At 41.8% G+C, this 22,682-nt stretch overlaps 2 protein-coding genes across 4 annotated transcripts in view; both read right to left on the bottom strand.

The window, feature by feature from the left end:
• Nucleotides 1-22,682, bottom strand: part of esr2b (estrogen receptor 2b) — a 289,048-nt gene that overhangs the window by 79,983 nt on the left and 186,383 nt on the right. The gene's annotated exons all lie outside the window — the stretch shown is intronic.
• Nucleotides 7,852-22,682, bottom strand: part of LOC123978918 (protein jagged-2-like) — a 59,077-nt gene continuing 44,246 nt past the window's right edge. For both annotated transcript variants that reach the window (XM_046062556.1, XM_046062557.1), the window contains 12 exons: nt 22,550-22,663; nt 21,774-21,887; nt 21,225-21,338; nt 20,946-21,062; nt 20,466-20,493; nt 18,647-18,732; nt 17,807-17,920; nt 17,171-17,286; nt 16,787-17,050; nt 15,973-16,104; nt 11,784-11,943; nt 7,852-11,522 (listed from right to left, as the gene is read on the bottom strand). In XM_046062556.1, the coding sequence (XP_045918512.1) occupies nt 11,011-11,522; nt 11,784-11,943; nt 15,973-16,104; nt 16,787-17,050; nt 17,171-17,286; nt 17,807-17,920; nt 18,647-18,732; nt 20,466-20,493; nt 20,946-21,062; nt 21,225-21,338; nt 21,774-21,887; nt 22,550-22,663 (1,871 nt within the window). In that variant the 3' untranslated portion in view covers nt 7,852-11,010. The remainder of the gene's footprint in view (nt 11,523-11,783; nt 11,944-15,972; nt 16,105-16,786; nt 17,051-17,170; nt 17,287-17,806; nt 17,921-18,646; nt 18,733-20,465; nt 20,494-20,945; nt 21,063-21,224; nt 21,339-21,773; nt 21,888-22,549; nt 22,664-22,682) is intronic.

Raw genomic sequence — 22,682 nt, 5'->3', positions numbered from 1 at the left:
CTTAATATTGAAACTGAGAAATGTTAATGTTGTTTGAGAATAATATGCCCATTTTAAATTTAATGCCAGCAACACGTTTCAAAAAGTTGCGACGGCAGCAACAAGAAACTGGCAAAGTTGCAAAATGCTAAAAGAAAACACCTGGTGGAACATTATACAGTTAATTAGGTCGGCTGGCAACCGGTTAGTAACATGACATAAAAAGGGCATCCCACTCTTTCTGAAGAAAAGATGTGAAGGGCTTCACCACTCTGTGAAAGGCTGCACTGGCAAATAGATCAACAATTTAACAATAATGTTTCTCAATGTAAAATTACAAAAAAAATCTTTGGATCTATTGTCTACAGTACATCATGTCAAATGTGGAAGATTTAGAGAATCAGAAATCTCTGTTGGAAAGGGTCAAAGCCGAAAACCAATACTGGAATGGAAACCATGTCTCTTTCAGATGGCACTACATCTGAAACAGACATGGTTCTGTAGTGGACATCACTGCATGGGCTGAGTAAAACTTCCAAAAACCATTGTCTGTGAACACAGCTCGTCGCTGCATCCATAAATGCAAGTTGAAACTCTACAAAGTTGAAACCATTCAAAGTGGAAACGGTTTATAAACCAGATCCAGAAAAGCTGCCACATTCTGTGGGCAAAGTGGAAAACTATCCCGTGACCTTTGGAAATCAGGAGCCCCGCCTCCTCCAGGCTAAAGCTCGATTTATACTTTGTTGTTGAGTCTACACCGTAGGCAGTAGAGCTATAGCTCTATAAAATGTAAATCCTCTGTATTTGCATGGTGTCTTTCTAGTCTTTCAACCACTCAAAGCGCTGTTACACGACATTCACCCAGTCACCAACATTCATACACTCAAACAGAACTAACATTCATACACCAATGGAATAGCCATCTGGGGCAATTCGGGGATCAGTGTCTTGCCCAAGGACACTTTGACATGGAGCCTGGAGGAGCCGGGGATTGAAAGGCCCATCTTCTGATTAGTGGGCAACCCATTCTACCTCCTGAGCCAAAGCCGCCTACTGTGTTGACTTTTGCAGGCCAAGCAAGCTTACTTCCTGTTTAGCCGTTCGCAAGCTTACTTCCTGTTTAGCCGTTCGCTAAACTTGAATGGGGGTAAAATGTTAGCTGGGGCATCAGCGGTACACATTCATATGACGTGTGACACCTCTGCACACATCTGCCACCAGTGGTGGAAGAAGATCGGATCTTATTTAAGTAAAAGTTGTTATACCACAATATAGAAATACTCTGCTACAAGTAAAAGTCCTTCTCTCAAACGTTTGCTTAAAGACCAGTGCAAAAAGTACAAGATCTAAATATACTATAAAGCTATACTCATTATGCAGAATGGCCCATTTCAGAATAATATACTATATCATATTACTGGCTTACAATACACTGCTAGGTAGCCTAACCTATAATATACATTTGTTGATGATATTTTTTTATTAATAATCTGAATCTGTAAAATCTCTCTGAAATTTATTTGCAGATTTACTCAAATAATCTAGTACATCAGAAATGTATGCCATTTTTTCCCAGAGCCAGTGGTGGAATGTAACTAAGTACATTTACTGTTACTATACTTTTTTTTTTACCTTACTTGAGTAATTTTATGCTATGCTTTATAGTTCTATCCCACTACACTTCTGAGGGACACGTTGTACTTGTGCTGTATTGTACTGCAGTACATTTAATTGACACTTAAAGTTACTAGTTATTTTTTTACATAAAAATATGATATGCTTAAATTATATGATGCAGTATTATATTACTAATCTACCCAGAAGTACACAAATACAAAGTACTCAAATTGGCTCTGTAGTGACAAACTACAACAATTATGCTTTTACTTGTACTTGTTAGTGATGAAAACAAAATAATATACTACTCTATAATAATATAATACATTGAAAGAAGCCACTCTGCATAATGATTACTCTTACTTTTGATAGTTTAGGTACATTTACATACCTTTACTTAAGGAACATTTTGAATTCAGGAATTTACTTGTACTATGGTATTTCTACTTTTACCCAAGTAAAGGATCTGGGTACTTGTTCCACCTCTTCCCAGAGCCCAAAGATGTTCAATTTCCTATAATGTAAGAGGAGAAAGCAGTAAATCCTTAACACTCGAGGAGCTGGAGCCATCACATTTTTGTTACAGGAGTGGGACCATCCGGCTTGTTATCAGTGCACAGTGTAAAAGCCAGCATCCGTGATGGTATGTGGGTGCGTTAGTGCACATGGCATGGGTCACCTGCACATTAGTGAAGGCACCATTGATGCCTTGATGAACGATATACACAGGTACTGGAGCAACATATGCTGCTACGTAAACATCATCTTATTCAGGGACGGCCTTATTTATTTCAGCAAGACAACACAAAACCACATACTGTACGTATTCCAACAGCATGGCTCAGCAGTACAAGAGTCCGGGTACTAAACTGGCCTGCCTGCAGTCCAGACCTCTCACCCATGGAAAATGTTTGGCTTGTTATGGAACCTGAAATACGACAAAGGAGACCCCGAAGTGTTGAGCAGCTGAAATCCTACATTAAGCAAGACTGGGAAAACATTCCACTTTCCAGATTCCAGCAGTCGGTCTCCTCAGTTCTCAGATGCTTACAGAGTGATGTTAAAAGAAGAGGTGATGCAGCAGAGTGGTAAACATGACCCGGTCCCAATCTTTTTGAAACGTGGTTACATTTTACAAAGCGCTCCAACTTTTTGGGAAACAGGGTTGTAAACTGGGCCATTCTAAGGAAGACTGTAAGACACTCTATACATGGAGATGCTGCTTTGGATTATTGAACGCATCTTTTGTATGCACCTGGTGTATAAAGCAGTATCACAAAAAAAATCTTCAATTACTGTCTGCTACTGAAGACCATTGAGAAATATAAAGATCACAGCAGTCACTCATCATCTGAGCACAGAGGGCCTCTCTTAACAATTACAGGAAGATACAAAGGGTTGCACACAATAACATGATGCATATTAAATATATTCAATCCAATGAAACAGCTTCAACAAAGCAGTACAAGTGTAATTGCATGGCAAAGTTACAACGACACTCATCCACCTTAGCTGGAAAAGCCAGGTGGAAAAAAACTTGCTCTACTTAAATTCTTCACACACAAACAAGATTCCAAATTTGGCAGCCATTAAACAACAACACTGTGACGATGAAACTTCACCAAAAACTCACCAAAGTACTAACGCAGCCTTTTCCACATCTCAGGTGCTCATAGTAAATTCAGCCTTTTCTCTACAAACATTTCTTTTTGCTAAAATACTGCTAAATAATCCACTTCCTGAAATCCTCTCATGCACACTTTGTTAAGAGTTTTGTTTGCTCACCTGATGCCATGTGGCCTACGGATAGCCAATGAATGACCACACATGAACAACAAGACGTCCAATCAGATATCAGTCTGATATCGCTAAATGCTGCCTTCAAATGCAGCTCATGAGGTTGTATTTTTGACAGCTTTCCATGGCTGAAGTTGGTGACAGTAGGAAACACAAGTGGACATCCACTTGTTCCTTTTTAAAGAATGGTAAGTTTTTTTCTTCCTGTCATGTTTAGGAATCGAAAGTAGTCGACAACAAATGGTTAAAATAAAATAAACTTACAGAGTCATAAGAGCCACATCTGTAGGTCATTGAAATGGGCTTGTCAAATCAACATTTTAAACACAAGACAATTTCAAAGTGCCAAAAATATTCTTTACATTCCTCAACTTTACATACAAGTTCACATTTTTAAGTCTATCTTGATACAACACTCCCATAATAAATGCATTAAAGAGTTATTGGTCGCTGTAATTAGAGATGTAAAAAGACATCCCTTCTACTGGTACAGCACGTTTCAGCAACAAGGCCAATAAAATTGCTTTAAAACCTCAAAACGACATAGGGAAATCTAAAATACGCACTGCGACCGAGACAGCGGACAAATTTACTAGAGATTCTACTCTGCCCTGTTAAGACTTGGGCTGACTACTTATGAGAGAGGAGAAATCAGTAGTTTCCAAAACAACAAACATCTGATTTTCACTTTCGCTTTTTTTTTTTTTTTTATTTCTCTCACACCACAAACACAAACTGTAACCTTGGAACATAATTTGTCAAGTTAAGTCAGCCGAATTAACTCATATTAACTTCAGCAGAACTTTAAAATGCGAACATTTCAAATCTCCATCCTAAACACTTCTCATCCATGTCGGCTAAAAGGTTGAGCTCGAACGTTCATTCTGTTCTTAAACAAAACAATCTAACAATAACAAGCTCCATTTAGTAGCTGTTCTGGACTTCGCATCAGCAAATGGAGTTTGCCCACTGAACTTCAGATGCCCCACCATGGTCAAGAAAACCTCAAAGTGCACAGATACCTTTTTTTACTTAAACATCTTAGATCCTGTAACAACTCAGTGAACTTAACTGATCATTAGATATCATTGTAAGCTCCAGAACAGCTACTGAATGGACCATGCGGTGAGATTATTTTATCAACTGTTATCAAATTCGCTCAACTGCTCAAATACTGACATTATTTGCAGTTATCAAATCTAGGTATGTTTCATTGTAACGTTCTGTTGCAAAGCTCCACACACTCTGTGATGCCCAACATGCAGCATGGAAAAATGAGCCTGCGAGGGCCCGGGGCCTTCGCTAGAAGCAGCTCCTGTAGGAATCTGGTATCAGCTTACATGCCGCATTGTAGGATGACATGCGATCCGAAAGCCACCACAGGCCCTTCCACCTTCTACTACCATCATCTTTTGTTCTCCTTCATTGTACATCTTTCCAAGTGGGTCAGCAATCGTGCGCGGAACATGCATGAGACACCGAGCGCCACGCCATCCCGGATTCCAGACACGTTTCCCATTCTTCCTGAAACAACTGCCGGGTTAATGAACACACAGCGCGGCACATAACGTCCCACCAACCATTATGGATATCCAACACAGCTGCTGGAAGGCTTTCATGCAGAGCTGGCTAATGTTAATCATTTCCCAGAGTGTCATTAAACGGGCAGATGGAGGCAACGCGGAGGACTCACCTCATTGGACTGGCGCTAAATGAAGCGGGAGGCAGAGAGATGGCTGATTGGCTACCTCGAGATTGTTTTAAGGCTTAACTTTCAAATAGATGATTTTCCATCTAAGACCTTTCTAAAATGTAAAAAAGAATCAAGAAAACTATAATGTGCAGATAATTTTCAATAATTTTGAAAGACTAGACGGGACTTTAAACAAAAGCTTGATATCACATTTTGAAACCCAAAGCTTCAAACAATGGCTGTGTTCGAAACGGGCTGAACTCCTGTCTCAGAAGGTGTCTAACAGGACAGCGAGGCACCGAGTGCTGTTCCAAACAGCTCGAACCACCTCTTGATCCTAAGATGCCTTCACACTGTCCCCGTAACGGCAAGTTCTGGAGGCAGCATCGATGGTGAGGCTGCCTATTACCCATAAACCAGTGCAGCTTCAGCAGCTTACAAAAAACTGCCAAGATGGCGGACAACCAAACAATTCGTATACAAATATATGTTTTTAAAAGTTTTTAGTAGTTTTCTCACTTTTCTCACAATTAAACACTGAACTATCATATCAGCCCGTGACTGTAACCAACAAAGTTTGTTAAGTATGATTTCTGAGGCGTCTGTTAGCCATTTGGCTTTTCAGTAGCTAGTTAGCTGATGCTAAGGCTAGAAGACACGCAAGACGGCGTGGTGACGTCACACGTTGCTGTGCGCTGCCCTAGAAGGCTGTTCGAAACCAATGTTAACAGAGATGCCTTCACTTGAAAGTGATGCCTTCTGAGGCAGCTGTCTATTACGGGAGTAAGGCTGCGAGGCAACTGCCTCCCATCTTGGACACAGCCAATGAATGTTTAAATGAGGAAAAACTCCCTAAACCAAATATTTTCTCTCAGGGGAAACATAGAAAAAACTCAGATGAGGGATCCCTACCAGGGCGGATGGACAGGTAATAATGTCGATTCACAGACAGAAAGTCATAGTTTATACAATTATGGTGACAAAATATAGATTGTAAAAAAGTTAGCATATCATTAGCTAACTACATTATTTTAGGTGACGCAAAAAAAGCAGCGCTCAGGATGGACGCATCTGCTGTGTTGGTGGGCAGGACAACCTCATCCCGGCATCCTACTCTATCAGATGAGACCAATGTTAGCAGTTATGTCCTGCTTTTTATGGGATTTGAGGAAGTTTACCAGAGATTACTCATTGGTTAGTCCTCAAATCCTAAGTAACACATTGCTTGAAAGGCTTCATGTACAAAAAAGTATAGTAAAGGCCAATTATTATTATGCGTCTTAACATGACCTCCCCTTCACTGTGATTGGTCAGCTTGTTGTCTTCACATTTCCTCCAAACCAGACATTTTCCAATAGACTATCAATGTAAAGTAAAATGGTGGATACATTTTTTGAGCATCAAAACCATGGTGAAATGACTCGCTTCGCTATCAGAATTTTATCCATTTGGTCCAATAACACTTGGAAAGTCTAGAAGAGCCACACGATTATTATTTTACCCTTATTCAAGTTAGCGAAGGGCTAAACCGGAAGTCGCTGGATATAAAATGAGAAATTGCCTTTGTCTACCTCTGTCTGAAATCAAGGACCCATTGTTTCAAAACTTCACATTTCCATTGATGATTCTGCCAGTTACCATCGTAAACTGAATATGTGAATATGCTAATCTTGAAGCTTGAAACCGCTCAATGAACCACATCTCTGGTCTCGCAAAATATACGTCACCAACATGTTAGTGCTGTAATGCTAGCTAACGTTCATTGCTTTGTTAAGTGTTTTATCCATAGACTGTGTAAAAAAAGTGGACGTTGGTTTGTGGACCGCCGTTTTGAAGCCTAAAGTTTGGCCGATAGGGCACCACCATGTTGAGTTTTTGCAACCAGCGGCACCGGACGTGACCATATTTGCACGAGACAGTGGAGCTAACGGCTGTGTATGGCGCTACCTAGCTTGCTTAGCTAGGTGCAACTGTAATTCATGTTAACTGTCATTTTAACAGGGCTGATAATTTTGTCTAGCGAACAGCAGTCTTAAAACTAAATGTACTCAGCAGAGAAAGTCAACAGCCAACTCCTAATAAGCTTTTTCAACGGCGCTGGTTAAATTTACACAGAGCCGTGGGTGCGAGTCACTGTAGCCTGATTGACAGGTCGCCATGGTAATGACTTGTCAATCATAGATAATCCCGCCCTGAAGCATACTCTGCTTTTGCAGTATTTTCCTCTAAATGGGACCATAATTTACTAAATGATCATCATGCTGTGTTGAAGAAGACTTGAAACTAGCGACTGAGACCATAAACTCATCAGGAAAGTGTTTACTGAGGGAATAAATCAGCTGACAAGTAGAAACATTTTACCATTATTTCTAATGGAACCAGACTTCATTTTACAACCAGAGGAGTCGCCCCCTGCTGGCCGTTTAATAGAATGCAGGTTCAATTCGACAGTTATGACGTCACAGCTGCGACTTTTGTAGTTTTTGTAATTACATACTTTCATAGATTTCCAACAACCTGCCACTTTCTTGACTTAAATTATCTTTTTTGCCAAACATCACATGTGTAATTCAGGACATAATTCAAACAGGATCAAAACATTTGTTGTCTCTCGATTTTGAGTAACTTACATATTATTTTCTGCAATAAGGTCCCATGGCTGTCCACCGGAAGGGGAGGAACTTAGGCTCTCTATAGCAATAGCCAAGAAGAAACCTTTGTCACAAACATCTGAACGTATAAAAAGACAAAACAAAATAAACTTTGGTATAAAATACTTTAATAAATAATAGGATTGTTCTAAGAACAAACAAAAAAAATTCCACTAACAAACCAAGACTTATACCAAATTTTGTACAAAATAATTACAACGTTCTGCACATTCAGCCCCTCCTGTGTGACAACCATAATGTGAAATGTTGAAAGACAGATGATGAATTTGGGTTTAACGTGATTTGCATCAGCATTATTAAGAAAAACATAAAATATTGAAAACATAACGTTCATCCACAAATAATGACAATATTAGATTTTTTTTTTCTCTTACTACCACTGTGGAGGAGATATTAAACATTTCTCTTCTGTGTGTTTTTAGTGCAGAAACAGACTCTTTACAAACACAAGACAACAACCACAACAGTCAACAACATCAACAACAACACAACTTGTTCCCTTCATTAGACCAGAATAGATACACAAGGACAGGCGGGGCTAAAGAGGGAAAACAGTTTTAGATACACACTCATCCGGTTCGAGCCGATTCCCATTCAAACAACACCTTGTTTTAATCTTCTACGATGGGGATTCAGTGTCTTGCAAAAGGGCACATTGGCGTGTCATCTCCAGTGTCAACACAGCGTAAGCACGAGCAGACTGAAGAGAGACTGGTAGCAATGCTTTTAAGTTGTTTGGACCCTGTGACCCGTAAGTGTGTATTGAAAATAGAAATAAGACCCGACTCTCAGATGCAGCACAGAGCTACTTTATTTTGTGCAGTTTGGAGTCCCTAATCAGGAGCGAGCAATGAATTAGACAGCGTGCAGCAAAGCTCCTCAAAAACTTTTTAACCAACTGGAGTCCCTAAAATTTAGAACGGGAAAAAAAAAGAATCAAAAAAAGATCGATAGAAATTACAAAGTGGATGCTGTGAAATCACATACACACAAACTACAAAACAAAGTCAAAAGCCGAAAGTCCAAAATCTGCAACCGATATTTCCCTCGATTTTAGCTGTTCTTGAATTTAAGTGTAGAGTCTCATTTTCTGATTACAGATTTTCAGTTACGCGACACTACAGCTGCCAGAGGCCACGCACATTCAGGTTACCAATGTGCCATAAATCTCAATATATGACTCACTGTAGAGTAACTTACTGTTTCCATGTACTGAGGAGTACATAAGTGAATGAGGGAGGATTTTCCGGACATGATACTATTGGATAAAAAGCAACATAATGCAAAAAAAGAAAAGGTTAACTACGGACCGTTGAGGAGCGATCAGCCGCCGTGAAGAGTTCAGGCACAAATGCTAAAATGACTGATCTCTAGACGTTTGGGAGAAAGACAACTAGATTTCTCCATTTTCTGCTGGCTGCTGCAGGGTCGCCCGGTATCTCCGGCCTGTACACTGATACTAACTCTACAGCTTTCGAACGGGATGCCAACAGGGTGTTTTTATTATTTACATACGTACATACAGCCAGTAGGATGTAAAACAACAGCAAAGTGTAAATGAACTACAGTATTTGCCAAAGAACTGTCAGCCAACTGAGCTAAAACATTGTGTAAAAGCTGTCTTACTAAAAAACAGCACTGAACTAAATTTAGAACGCTTTTGGAGGGTCGACAATTTGAATTTGTGGGTGAAGAAGGGCTCTTGAAACATTGAAACATAATGTGCACACGGGGGTACTCAAACTCACAACTGAAATAAATAAAAATTAAATTGTTTTAGAAGGGTGAAGGGTGGCCCATAAGACTTGGATTTGTAGGTGTAGAAGGGCTTTTTAAAAATACTTTGAACTCCCAGATACCTCAAATAAATAGCTGTTACAGAAAGGAGAATCTTGCGGGTGGAGTGGCCCTCAGATTCAGTTTTTGTCCTTCAAACTCATCAATTTCACTCTGGGTGTCTCCAATGAAAGGACACCGCTGTTGGGAAGGAGGTTCCTATAGACGTAGCACTGACTACTGAGCTTTATGAGCTCTAACAACCTCTCACAAATGACTGACAGGCCTAACAAACAGCTCTCCAAACTGTGTATTTATGTTCATAAAGACAAACAATCATGATCTGTCTTAAATCAATGATCCAGTGGGGCCTGGACACAGTCCGAACGTCTGTATAAAACCTGTCGTAGTGTCAACAGACACTAATAAACGGAATGACATCATTAAAAAAAAAAACAACAACCACAAAAACAGTCTTATTCTTTAGAATAACTATGATACAAAGCATCACTTAAGTTACTAAATTCAAATATACACAGCCATTTTTTCATATTTACAAATGTACATCGCAAAGAAAATAACCTTTACTGTGGTTTAAAGAGTTGTTACTAGGACATCTTTCCCTTTATATGTATTTAAATTCTGCATAAACTCTATAGGTGGAGAGAGAAGGAGAAAAAAATAAGGGCTGAAGGCACTTCTCTACCAAAGCAAATACTGAAAAATCATCATGTAGACTCGTAGGAAGCAGTGACACCGTTATTTTAAAAGGATATATGTAAGAAGCCTTAACACAAAATGGAAAAGATGTTCATGAATGTAAACAGAAATGCTCATGCCAGGTATCATACAGTGGGTTCTGTGTGCCAACTTTCAAGGACTTAAATGTTTATAAAAACTTTTTTTGCTGTTTTTTTTTTTGTTTTGTTTTATGAAAAGACATGATATCAAGAGGAAGTGTAGAAAAGGCCCGCAGGTTTGGGCTAAGGCAGACAGAAACCAAATGCACCAAACAGTAGAGACAAGGTTAACAGCTGCCAGCCAGTAATGTTCAGTTAGATCTCCAAGGTGAAACAAAGGTGTTAGTTCTGATGAGGCAAAGTGGAAAACAGCAACAGCTTGTAAACAGAGAGAAAAAAATCAGGCGCAGTGAAAAGAAAATTCTTCTTGATTCCAACAGAGTGACGATTAAACTGAAATCCAGAAATCCAAAAGGTGTGATGTTTATTTTCCAGGTCTTTTTTTTTTTGGCTTGTTTTGTTTTTCTGTATTTTTTTTGTTGTTGGTTTTTGGTAAAATAAGTCTCCGTGCTGCAGACGAAGAAGTTAAATAAGGTCTGACAAACAAAAATAGAAAATTAAAGCATCTATAATCTTCACTTTTGGTGCTATTAAGAGTTGCAGAGTCAGTGACGTTGAAGACATCGCACTTTTTTTCCTTTGAGTCAGGAAGGTCCGTCCTCCTCTCGCGTGTTCATACGTAGTGGTCTTTAATGTCCTCGCTAAGCTTGGCGGCATTCAGGTTTTTACAGCGGTTGTCTTTCGGGCTGTACGCCGTCCTGTGCGGAGCCTTGACCGGACCGCTGCGTGTTGTGCAGATGACCCCACCCTTACCCATCATGCCCTTGTCCTGCGCCCCCCCTATGGAGCACTTCTGTGATGGACACTTCTCCCCCATGCCCAGCACCCTCTCCTCATCTTCCTCCTGCTCCCCCTCCTGCTCCCCCTCCTCCTCCCCCTCGGCCCCGTCGCACGTCCTATCGGAAGGGCCCATCAGTTTCTTGCATTCGTACTGAATGTCTTTGTCGCGGTTGTCCTTAAGGGCGTGGCTCCGCAGCGGCTCCAACTGGTTGTTGACTGTCGTGTCCTCAGATCGGGCCGCTCTCTCGCGCTCTTTCTTCCTCTTGCGGGTCCACCAAACGCAAACAACGATGCAGAAGATCCAGAGGATGCTGAAGACGACGCACAGAACCGGGACCAGGTATCCTGAGGGAGGAAGTGGGAGGAGATGTTAGAGAGAAAGAAAATAAAGAACACTTGACCAACTAACTCTCTTTTTCCATCCACATATGTTAAATACACAAACATGTACATGTAGCTGTAAGACAGCTTTGGAGTCATTGGAGGGCCTTTAAAGAGCTAGGCTAGCAGTTTTCCACTTTTTCGTTTTGCTAAGCTATGCTAAACACATGAGACTAACATGACTAACAGTACTAAAAAGCAAAACATTAGGAGCATGTGACTCACCAACAGGAGGCGACTCCACCTGTGTCTCGAATTTGACCTCCACCACAGCCAGCATGACGGTGCTGTTGTGGCGTTTGGACAGGGCACCGATGATGCCGCTGACCGCCTTCTGGATCTGTCTGCGATCGCTATCCTTTGAACGCCCGTCCTGCTCAAAGGACTGCACAGATGGAGAGAGAGAGAGAGAGAGAGAGGACAGGGTTAAAGTAGTTTTGCATTAACACCACATGTCACATGTTGAAAAAGACCAGCTTGAGTGTTTTCACCTTTGAGTCTGCGCACGACTAGGGCTGACCCTGAATAGTTGAAGATTTTGACAGTTGAATTTTTGCAGTGGTGTTATGAAACGAGGATCACACCATTTTTGGCTATATGGGGGAGCACAACGTCTCATTTTAAACAAAACTACTGGTTTTCTCCCAATAAGTTCATATGCAGCCTATTATGATATAAATTGCAACGTATAGTGTTGTAAATAAAAATGTTAAAAGAAAATAGCTTTTAATAAATCTTTATAAAAAATTCCAGGGAGACCTTTGTTGCAGTTCAGTTCATTTATGGTATACAAATCAACATGTAGAAACTTGAATTCTGGTAGAGCTAGGTTTTTATTGTCTTTATTCTTTGGTTAAAGTTACCATAGTTAAGCTGTTGCTTCGACAACAAAGATTTAATATTCTGATGCTGAAAAGACGTAAAAACAAACCAGAGGAAAATCAAAACAGAGTAAGTTGAACAGGTGTCTGTCTGACAGTCGATTCCGACCTTAATGTCAGAGTCAGTCCCTGCTCTCACTGCATTCATTCATTCATTAAGGAAATGTTGAGCCTCTGAAAGTTTACTTTCATCACAGGGAGCCCAAATGCTCCTTAAAACATTGAAGTACACTTTAAAAAATGGTCTGCAATAATGTAAAGGACAGCAGATTTGTAGGTAACATGTGATACATGCCAAAGGTTTAGTGGGTTTCACTGGTTTAGAGACAGCACAGATTAATCACTACAGCATGGAAAGAAAATAAGGCCCATTTGCCAAATGGTCAGAGTCGTGCTCGAGGCTATGCAGGACAACAAAAGAGAGAGAGAAAAAAACACATTCATCCGTCAGAATAAAAGAGATTCTCATCCTAACATCTGGCAGGCTGCGGACCCCCCCGCTGAGACCACAGAGGGTGGAGTTAATTGCCTAATAAGGTGCTGAGGGTGAGAGCAAAGGGTGGTGGGGGACAGAGGGGGATTAGCTGTGTGCTGTGCAGTTCAATTAGGACAAACAATAGAGAACAGGCCAGCTGTGCTCCCCGCTCGGCCGGGGACAAACACTCCTCTTTTCTTCTCCCAAGGAAATCAGCAGCTCATTCACACACCTCTAAACCCGCCCCCAAAGTGATTGACAGACCGTATCACAGCGAGTATCCAGCCTCAGCACTGTTGATTAATGATCGATCGCCCACTGAGCGTTGGCACTGAATGCTTTGCAGTTTCTTTGCTGTGTTTACTTATTCTTACTTCCGGTATTTTTAAACCTGCGCCCTGTTTGGACATATTTTTAACTTGATTTTTTAGACTAAGAGGTACAAACATTTTTGGAATTAGCCCAGTAGATTGCCTCAGCTGGCAGTCACGAAACGGGCTGCAATGGCTGCAACATTGTACTTGCGTGCAACTGTCCCTGTCAAAAGTATGTCCACTAAAAATGCTTGATTTTGCCACCGACAGCTTCAGACTGTCACATACTTCTGGACAGGATCCCTACAGAGATAGACCTTTTGTTTGTTTCAAGCAGACCCCAGGCTTTAGACCCCTAGTCCACGAGGACGCCCAGTCTTGTTCATTTATTCTTTGATCAGATTTTGATGTATTTGAATCAGACATTTATCAATTTGAAGCTTTTGTACAGCTGTTAAGCAATACATAAGCTATTGGATTGTTCAATATGTCACTTGGGCAATACATCATATCTTATTGTACAAGGGTTGTCCTAAATTTGCGGGGAATGCAGCCGACAGGGTTGTTCAATCAAAACTGCCATTGGAAGAAGGAATTAATGTGCTACTATATAGGTACCTGTCTAATGTATATCAGGGCTGTGTATGTGTTGAGAAATGTTTATTTCTGTATTTTGTCCAAAACAAATTTGCCTGCCTCTGTTAAATAAAAATATAATGTCTGGTGAAAAAAACACAGGCACAGGGATGCCCATCTTCTATGATTTGGCTGTGGTGTTTAGCAAGTGTTACTCAGTCTGGAGGAAAGCGGCGGATGAATCCACATGTGGTGCTCTAGTGAGTACTGGGGCAGCAGGACGGTGTTTGTGTGAGTTAACATAAACTACAGTGTGTGTGTTCAGGGTGACCGGAAGGAACCGGTGCAACTTAAATGTGTTTAATTGCCTTAACTCTGTATCAAGCCTTGTCCTGTTTAAGGACTTTGTGACGAAAAGTAATTTTTCTAACTCGGCCCTTGAGGTTTTACTATCAGGTCTGAATGTTGTTACCAAATATTTTTCTAAACCTAATTGAAGATCTCTTGATTTTCTTTCCAACACACTTGTCGCAGCCTCAACACGTCAAGATAAAGCAGGGACGCCTGACTCAAATAAAGACAAACCAAGCGCCCCTCTTTCTTTCCCGCACACGCTGAAACGCACTGAACCACTTGTTTCTTGCTCAGGCTGGAGGCCTCGCAGCAGAGCGGCCCGCTGATCAGTTTCAGGGGTTTACAAACACACCCAGAGCCTTTGGAAGACAATAAATGGACTCAACTCGGCGGCCGCTGCACTCTGCAAGGCTTGCTGACATTATAAAGATTTCACCCACACTTGGAAATGAGCGCTGACATTTTGCTGCAACACGAGTCAGCAGCGAGTGGGAGGTTTCTCATGAAAGCCTTGTTGTGGGGTTTGGGTGGATGTCAGGTTCGCCACTCCTTTTCCTGTATCTGTCACTCAAAACAGGCCTGCAAACATCAGAGGAACAAGAACTAATCCCCTCCATTAAGAGCTTAGAGCCCCGAAGTGACTGTCCCCCCCCCTCGCAGAGTCTGGGTGGCCGAGAGAGAAAGAAGAAGGGAAGAGAAAAGAGAAGAAAGAAAGACAGAAAGTAAGAGCGAGGAGAGGGGAAGACAAGAGAGCAACAAAAAAAGAGTAAGAGAGAAACGAAAACAGAAAAGAAATCGAGCGGGAAAGGTAAAAGAGAAAGAAGAGGAGACAGATGGAGGTGCAGGAAAAGATGAAAATGAAGACGAGGAGGGAGAGCAGAGACAAAGATCAGCAAGGTGTTCCAACAGAAAAGCTAAATCTCATCCAGATGTTGTTACAAGCTTCAAACGCCTCTCCCTCTTTTTCCTTTTCTCTTTCTTGCTTCTTTTTTTAAACACAAAAAGAGAAGAAGCAGAAAATAGCCAAAGGTTCAGATTTTACTGGACTCCTCTGGAAACCATGTGCAGTGACAAATTAATCGGGAGTTCATAAAGTGGGAAAAGAAAAGAGGGAAAGTGAGACTGAGCTTCTAAATCTGCAGGTGTTAGGGCGTTTGTCTGTATGGATTCTGCTCTCTCCTGGTTCTGTATGTCAAAAGTATTGATGGACAATGTGTCTGTTGATTGTCTGTCTGCTGGAGTTCCTTGACACAAAGTACACTTTTAGGTTTTTGCTGTATTCCCAGATCTCAGCTATTAACTTGGTGACTGCAAAACAGGAAAAGATCTCTGATCAGAGAAACAGGTCTAAATGTGTCCATCGTCAGAAGAAAAACTTATTCTCCATATTATGCTCCACTTTTCTCTGTATGTATGTAAATGCATCGTTAAATATTAATGTTACTGAAAAATAAATCATTTCAATTAATTTCAGTTCATTCGCGAGTTAATTTCAGGCTTCAGCGACACACGCTGCTCTGGCAGAGAGATGCTGTTAAAGAGGCGTGTAAAGATGAAGCGGAGGAAAGAGGACGTGGGACGCTCCGCTCATGCGTCTGATGGACATCGGCAGAGATGTTGGAATGACAGCTGATGAGCACAGCCGGTGGAGGCCATAAAACTGTTAAACTTAAAAGGACATGCTCCAGTTTAGCTTTATGAATCTACCTCATGTACATGGATTTACCTCCACTAAGTCCCCTTGTAGGGCCAAAGCTATACATCAGTGTGTGTGTGTGGGCAGGTAGGTGTGTGTTTTTGTGTGTAATAATCACCATGGCGACCTCCACGGCGTCACTGTTGGAGTAGGACAGGTCACAGAGGATGAGCATCGCTCGCTCGTCGGCCAGCGTCTGAGTCACTGGGAGGTACCTCAGCTCGGAGCAGATGTTCTCTACAGTGGTGCCCTGTGACACACACACACACACACACACACACAGATTATCATCTGCACTCCTGGCGAGGAACAATCAACTTCTAATTCCTCCTACATCTGTTTCACATGCAGCCAATCAGAATGCCTTGCCCAGCGGGGGAGACTGTGGCTCAGATCTCAGATCAGTATCTAGCCGGGGGAACAGATTCATTTCCATTCATAAAACTTTACCCAGACCTGCCGCAGGGGGCCAGTTAAGGTTTCATGATACAGTAGTAAACAACAAGAATCCCATCTGGACCTACAAGAGGGCTAAGATTCAGGCTTCATTAAGGTCTGTCACTGTCACTGTTCACAACATCTTTTGCTCCCCTCCCAGCCAGCAGAGGCAGCTCAAACTAACATTAGCCCTGATGCTTTAAGACCACTTTAAGACCCCTGAATCTGTGAAAAACTGAAACTTTACTGACTTTGTCTTCCCCCCATGATTTGTTCTTACTGTCGGGGAAAAGACAAGCCTCCAAATGTCTTCATGCAGAAGTTACATGATGCACAGCACATGTGAGGTTATATGTAATGAGAGGATCTGTCTCCTGAGTCTCTTCAGCCTTATTTCATTTTCTCACAGTGAGGCGTACTCACTCTAGTCACAGCCGCACTATCAGGGATGATGAAATGTCTGTAGTTTTATCTACATGCAGAAAGTGCCTCACCTGTGGCACTTTGTCTTTTTTGAAGATGAGCGTGATGCGAGCACAGCTGTTGTCGAGGTAACCACTGTTGGGCTCACACTGGGTGTGCAGGGGTGTTGGGGGGTCCGGCGTTGAACACACACCCCACTGGTGGCACGGCGGCGAAAAGCAGGTGAGGAACTGATGCTCCACACACTCGTGACCTCCGGGGCAAGACGGAGGGTTCGTGTCCGGAGGAGGAGGCAGGGCCTTCGGGAGGAGGCACAGCCGGCGCCCACACCTCACCTGGAAGAGCACGCCTTCAGTCACTTACTGGTTGTAACTCAGAAACTGGCTGTTCAAACTAACAGAGTAAAAGGTGTTATTATATAACATCATTACTTTGGTAAAAATAAAGAGCCTGACCTTGGAGCAGCGAACGTATCCGTTGACGCACTGGCAGGTGTTACACTCCTCCTCCCACCGGCTGCCGTGAGGAAACTGCAAGCCAGCGTGATGACACGACTTCCCGAGTCCAATGACTGGAGAGAATAACAGAAAGTGGTTGAGTTATAAATCTTCCCATTTATGTAACCGTCACTGCAAGAAATCCACCAAACCTACAACATTACTGAACTGACTGATCGGTTCCTTCAAGTAAAGTCGTATTTCCGCGTTCACATCAAGATCCCATTTAAAACTCACTCGTGACAGTTATTTAGCTTTAGCTAGTTATGTTTGCAGCTGTAATGTCTGTAACATCTTTTTCTCATATGAGGTGGCTGCAATTGATGTGAATATGCAAAAGAAATATTAAATTTTTAAAAGGAAACTACATCTGTGTGTGCTGCACTGATGAAGCTGCAGGATTCTCATAAGATGTCCTCGAGCTGACATGAAAATACAACATCGCTACGTTCAATTGAAGGCAGCGTAATGTGATATCTTTAGTTTTCCTCCCGTATCTTTGACCTGCCATCATAAATAGAGTAACTGCAACAAAAACAAGGCAAGCAAACCCACATCCCTAACACTGTCCTGATCGAGATTAACTGCACTCACACTCTTGACAGCGAGGTCCAGCGTGTCCTGGAGGACAAAGGCAGCGGTAGCCATTGATCTCGTCCATGCAGGTTGAGCCTTCGGCACAAGGAGACGACTGACATTCATCTATGTCTGTAAAAGAAAACCCCACAGATGTTTTACACATGCAGTCACCTCAAAGTCATAAGACCCAAATGAGACCCCAGGAGCTGGAAACACTGTCCAGGTAATTCAAGGTAACAACTATGATCTCTTATTGATTTTGATTATGAAATACTGATTAATCACACGGGGAACAGACGAGACTGATTCATGGACTAATAGAAAGAGACGTACAGCATTAGAAACATAACAGGAAGAATATTCCAGACCATTTAAATAAAACAGAGCTGCAGTACCTTTTCACACCTTTCATCTTAATTTCACACAAGTCTTTCTTGCATTGTTGATTTCTCCTTCAGGTCTTTCTCTTTCTGAACTCGAGCTTTGAGAGATTTCAATGTTGCATTCAAATATCTTCATGACTGACGGAATTCAGAGAATCGTTCTTTGCACAATGGGTTTATGGCAGTTTGGATTGAAACGCTTCGATTGGATAACACTCTGGTTGTGAAAAGGCTTTTCTGAAGAGGTTTTTATCCCAGAAGGCCGCGGGACAGCGCACTGACCCGTCTGACGAACCTCAGCTCTGACCTCGGCTCAGCGCAGAACTGAGAGGTTAAGACCGTCTTCCTAAAAGGCTTCCTAATCTGTCGCCCTAGAACAATTGGCTTACGCTCCCCCGCCGCGGCCTTTCACCTCTGACCCCCCGCCCACCTGACCCCTCCACACGCCCCCCTCCGGTTCCCAGGGACTCACTGATGCGGCAGTCCGGTCCGGCGAATCCTGGGGCGCATTCGCAACGAAACCAGTTCACACCGTCGACGCAGATGCCGCCATTGTAGCTGCAGAAAGGAAGCAGGAAGAAAGACATGAGGTACTGCTGCTGCAGCTGACAGGTGAGTTTGCAAACAAAGTAATGAATGCGTGAACAACAGGACACATTTGTGAAATTCCTTGGTGAAGCTCTGAGTGTTTGTAGACCACAGGTATTTATATTTTGAGGCTTTACCTCCAATTAAACATTCAGAAAGTCATCACTCAGGACCAGTATAAGCCATTTAGTGCATTCTTTAACCCAACATCCTGCAGCAATTCAGTGGAAATTAAACCTTTAACTGTGTCTGCCCGCTGAGCTGCATGATGTAAACTCAGCTGTAATGGTTTAAGTACCCTCATGTTGTAATAATTCCTTAAAAGGAGTTCATATGGAACCAGTAATTCCCCCAGGAAGTTTGATGCAGAGACCAATGTCACTAATTCACCAACATAACTTCCCTTTTCTGTGTGACTGGGGTCTAATTTTGCAACGTTTTCAGAGAAACTCAAATATATTAGGAGATAAAACCTATCATCTGCTATCTGTAGTCTATTTCACCACAGTAATTACAACATGGCATGATACATTCACGAAAACTTCTTAAGAAATGACCAGTTAAGATGAATATTTATATTTATATATAATATTTGGGAGAAATTCTCAGGAAAGTGAAGAAACCAGTTTTACCACCAGCTTCTTGCTGGTGACCAGCAGTGTCCTTATTCTTTAATATCTTGGACTGTACATGGAAGAAAAGTAAATTACTTCAAGGTCTTTAAGTTGTTGTTTTCTGTCCTAGATGATCTACACTTGGCTATGAGGCCGTATTAACCCACTGAGCTCAGCAGCTCTGGTCTTGTTTTCTCTCTGAGCTGCAGACAAACTATCAGACTTTCCTTCCCGCAGAGTTTGTAGAGACTCTGAGCGGCAGCAGGCTGAAGCTGATCCCTGATCAATGTCCAGAGTTCATATGTAAATCCCTGCTGACCACATACTGAGCCCCCTAACACCCACCCCCAACACCTCCACTTCTCACAGCTACCCCCAGGTCGAGGCCGGTGAATGGTGAGAGGGGCGTCCCTTCACACTCTCCTGCCCCCTCCTCCCAAAACCAAAACCACCACTAATCCACCTGTCAGTCATTGTAAAGGAGGGTGAGGAGGAGAGAAGGGGGGAGGCTTTTGTCCAGGGTAGCTTCTGTGCAGACAAGCTGTCAGGAGTCCCTGGTTTTTCTCCACTTGTGTGTTTTTTGTACAAATGTTGTCAAAAAAAAGATCCTCATCACAATTTACTAAAACTCAAATTGATATCTTTCTTCTTTTGTCTTAACAAAAACCAGAGGTTGAATAACAATTATATAAATCAGAGAACAGCAGCAACTGCTAACATCTGAGACACACATTTACAAAATTTACACACCAACAAACATACAAGAGTACAAAAATACACATGCCATCCTACACAAACAAACTCAAGTACATACACCTGCACTCACACCTCCACAGCCATTGCACAAAATCAGGTTTACAGGATAAGAACAAAGTGTGAGAGTCACTGATCCAATGCTCTGTTTTATATTAACAAGTCGAAGCAATGCACCTCAGGTTGTTGGAGTCCAGAGTGACTTAGAAAAGACGTAAATATCAACTGCGCTGGTGCCACACCCAGCAGTTATAAATAGTCACTAGTATTTGTGGCAAAAACATTGCATTCCTGCAAAAATGTTTGAGTGCAATAGCAAGATGAAATCTGTCTTACCAGGGATGTGGATTGCAGTCGTCCACATCTGCAAGAGAGATAAGACCGAATGACAATCAGTAACGTTTAATTTTCAATTCCTGCAAAAACCTGAAACCTGGTCCGATAATTTCCCAAATAAGCAGCTTAATTATTAAGGAATAAGTTAAGTTATTCCTGCTACATTTAGGATTTAGGACAAGTCGTATTACAACAGGGAAACAAAGACATTTCAGAAAGTCCTGATATGTTTAACTTGGCACAAAACAACAGGGAGCTAAGTCTAAAAGTCCTTCATTCAAGGCAATTAAACCCAACTTCAATAGATATAGTGCTAAATAGTTCAGTACTTCTAATGTTCACACGACCAGCTCTACAATCATCTGTCTTGACTTGTCCAATGACGTGAACGCTCTCAAGCTGTAAATTTTAGAATCTTTCCCATGTTCGCCATCCATCCCTTGCAACATCAACCTGGCATAAGCTACAACAGTGACATACTCTGTGCACAGGTGGGTCCCTCCCAGCCGTCCTTGCAGATGCAGGTGAAGGCGTCTCCCCCGCCAACACACGTCCCTCCGTTCTCACACGGACCTGAGTCACATGTGCTGTTCTTGGCTAGAAAATAAAACAAAAAAGGAGGATTCTCTTTTATGAAATGCTATTAATCTGACCAACCCACAGTGTGATCACAGTCAGACAGGTCGTAACAGAGTATCACACTGTGTTATTACACTATCATTATCAGAGCCATAACAGTGTAATGAGAATGAGCCTGACCTGTGTTGCAGGTGCTGCCGCCCCAGCCTGAGGAGCAGCTACACAGGAAGGAGTCTCCGTGGTCGTAGCACGTCCCACCATTACTACAGGTGCTGGAGTCGCACTGGCTCTCACCTGAAAATGAGGCAGCATGGGAAAAAGATTTAAAACATTGTGCCAGTGTTGAGTTGAGATGACTTCAGGTCCAAAGCTCCAAAGTTCAGAGATGCCGTCAAAAGGGGAAATCAAGCCTGCACAGCAGCCAGTGAGTGCATCTTGCCTCAGAGAGAAGATCAAGAGGCTGAGGTAGTTAACAAATATAGGACCTGACATGTTGCAGAACATGAAAACTGAAGACAAAGACACCACTCATAAGAGCGTCATGGAATCTCCATTAATTTTTGTTCACTCACATATTTACTGCACTCTAACAATTAAAATGTTCTTTTTCTAACGATGGCAAACTGATTAATCTTATAACAACGCGTGGATCTTAAATGCAAAATTCAAACGTTTTTTTGAATTATACAATTTGCGAAGACAAACATCCAAACAAACATATTAACTTACTTGAATGGCAGGTCTTTCCTTTCCAGTTGTCCACACAGTTGCAGTAGAAATCGTTAAGCAGATCGACACATTGGCCTCCATTCTGACAGGGGTTCTTGTTGCACTCATTCACATCTGGAGGAAAGTCAAACAGTGAGTCAGTGCAGTTATTTTAGTTGTTGATTTTTATCTTTTGATAACATAGAGCTACATCCTTCAAATGTTTGAAAGCTCACACTATTGTGAACTATAAGATTGCTTCCTTGCATGTGGTTGTTAATATGCAGATTTCTAAGATTGCTACATTGATATTTGTTTGGTATATATTTTTTTATATTTAACCAAATCTATAAAAAAAATAACATATTTTACATGGATTACTATTTGTGTACAGTCAGTTTCGAGCTTTACACTCAAAAGTGGTTGATGTTTATTCAACCAATTAAATTATGTTTGCTTTTGTTCTCTCTCAAAATTTTCATATAAGTAATAGTGTCATCTGCAAATGTGTACACTGACCAACGTAAGTAAAAGTTATAAAACAGAGTTTAAAGTTAAGTTACCACATTTTTGTCCTTGCTTTTATCTCCAAAACAAATCCTCCATTGTTTTGTCTTCCTCAAGATTATCAGACAGCTGATCATTGCTCTGCTGCTGCAGGCCAGTGATGGATTCTCCCAAGATATGTGACTCACAGGTAGGATGACTTAGCAAGGCTCTTCCCAAAAACTTGCATATCTGTACTGTTACTCGCACTGACCCCCAGAAACCCAGTCCTCTCAGACACACATACTCACCGAAATCACATAAACTGCCCTCCCAGCCGTCTGGGCAGAAACACTGGAAGGAGTTGATCCCATCGATGCATGTGCCTCCGTTCTTACAGGGCGATGACGCACAGTCATTAATGTCTGCAGGCGGAGAGAGGAG

The sequence above is a fragment of the Micropterus dolomieu genome, linkage group LG11 (assembly GCF_021292245.1).
Source record: "Micropterus dolomieu isolate WLL.071019.BEF.003 ecotype Adirondacks linkage group LG11, ASM2129224v1, whole genome shotgun sequence".
Classification (NCBI taxonomy): domain Eukaryota; kingdom Metazoa; phylum Chordata; class Actinopteri; order Centrarchiformes; family Centrarchidae; genus Micropterus; species Micropterus dolomieu.
This window is presented reverse-complemented; position numbering and strand designations above follow the sequence as displayed.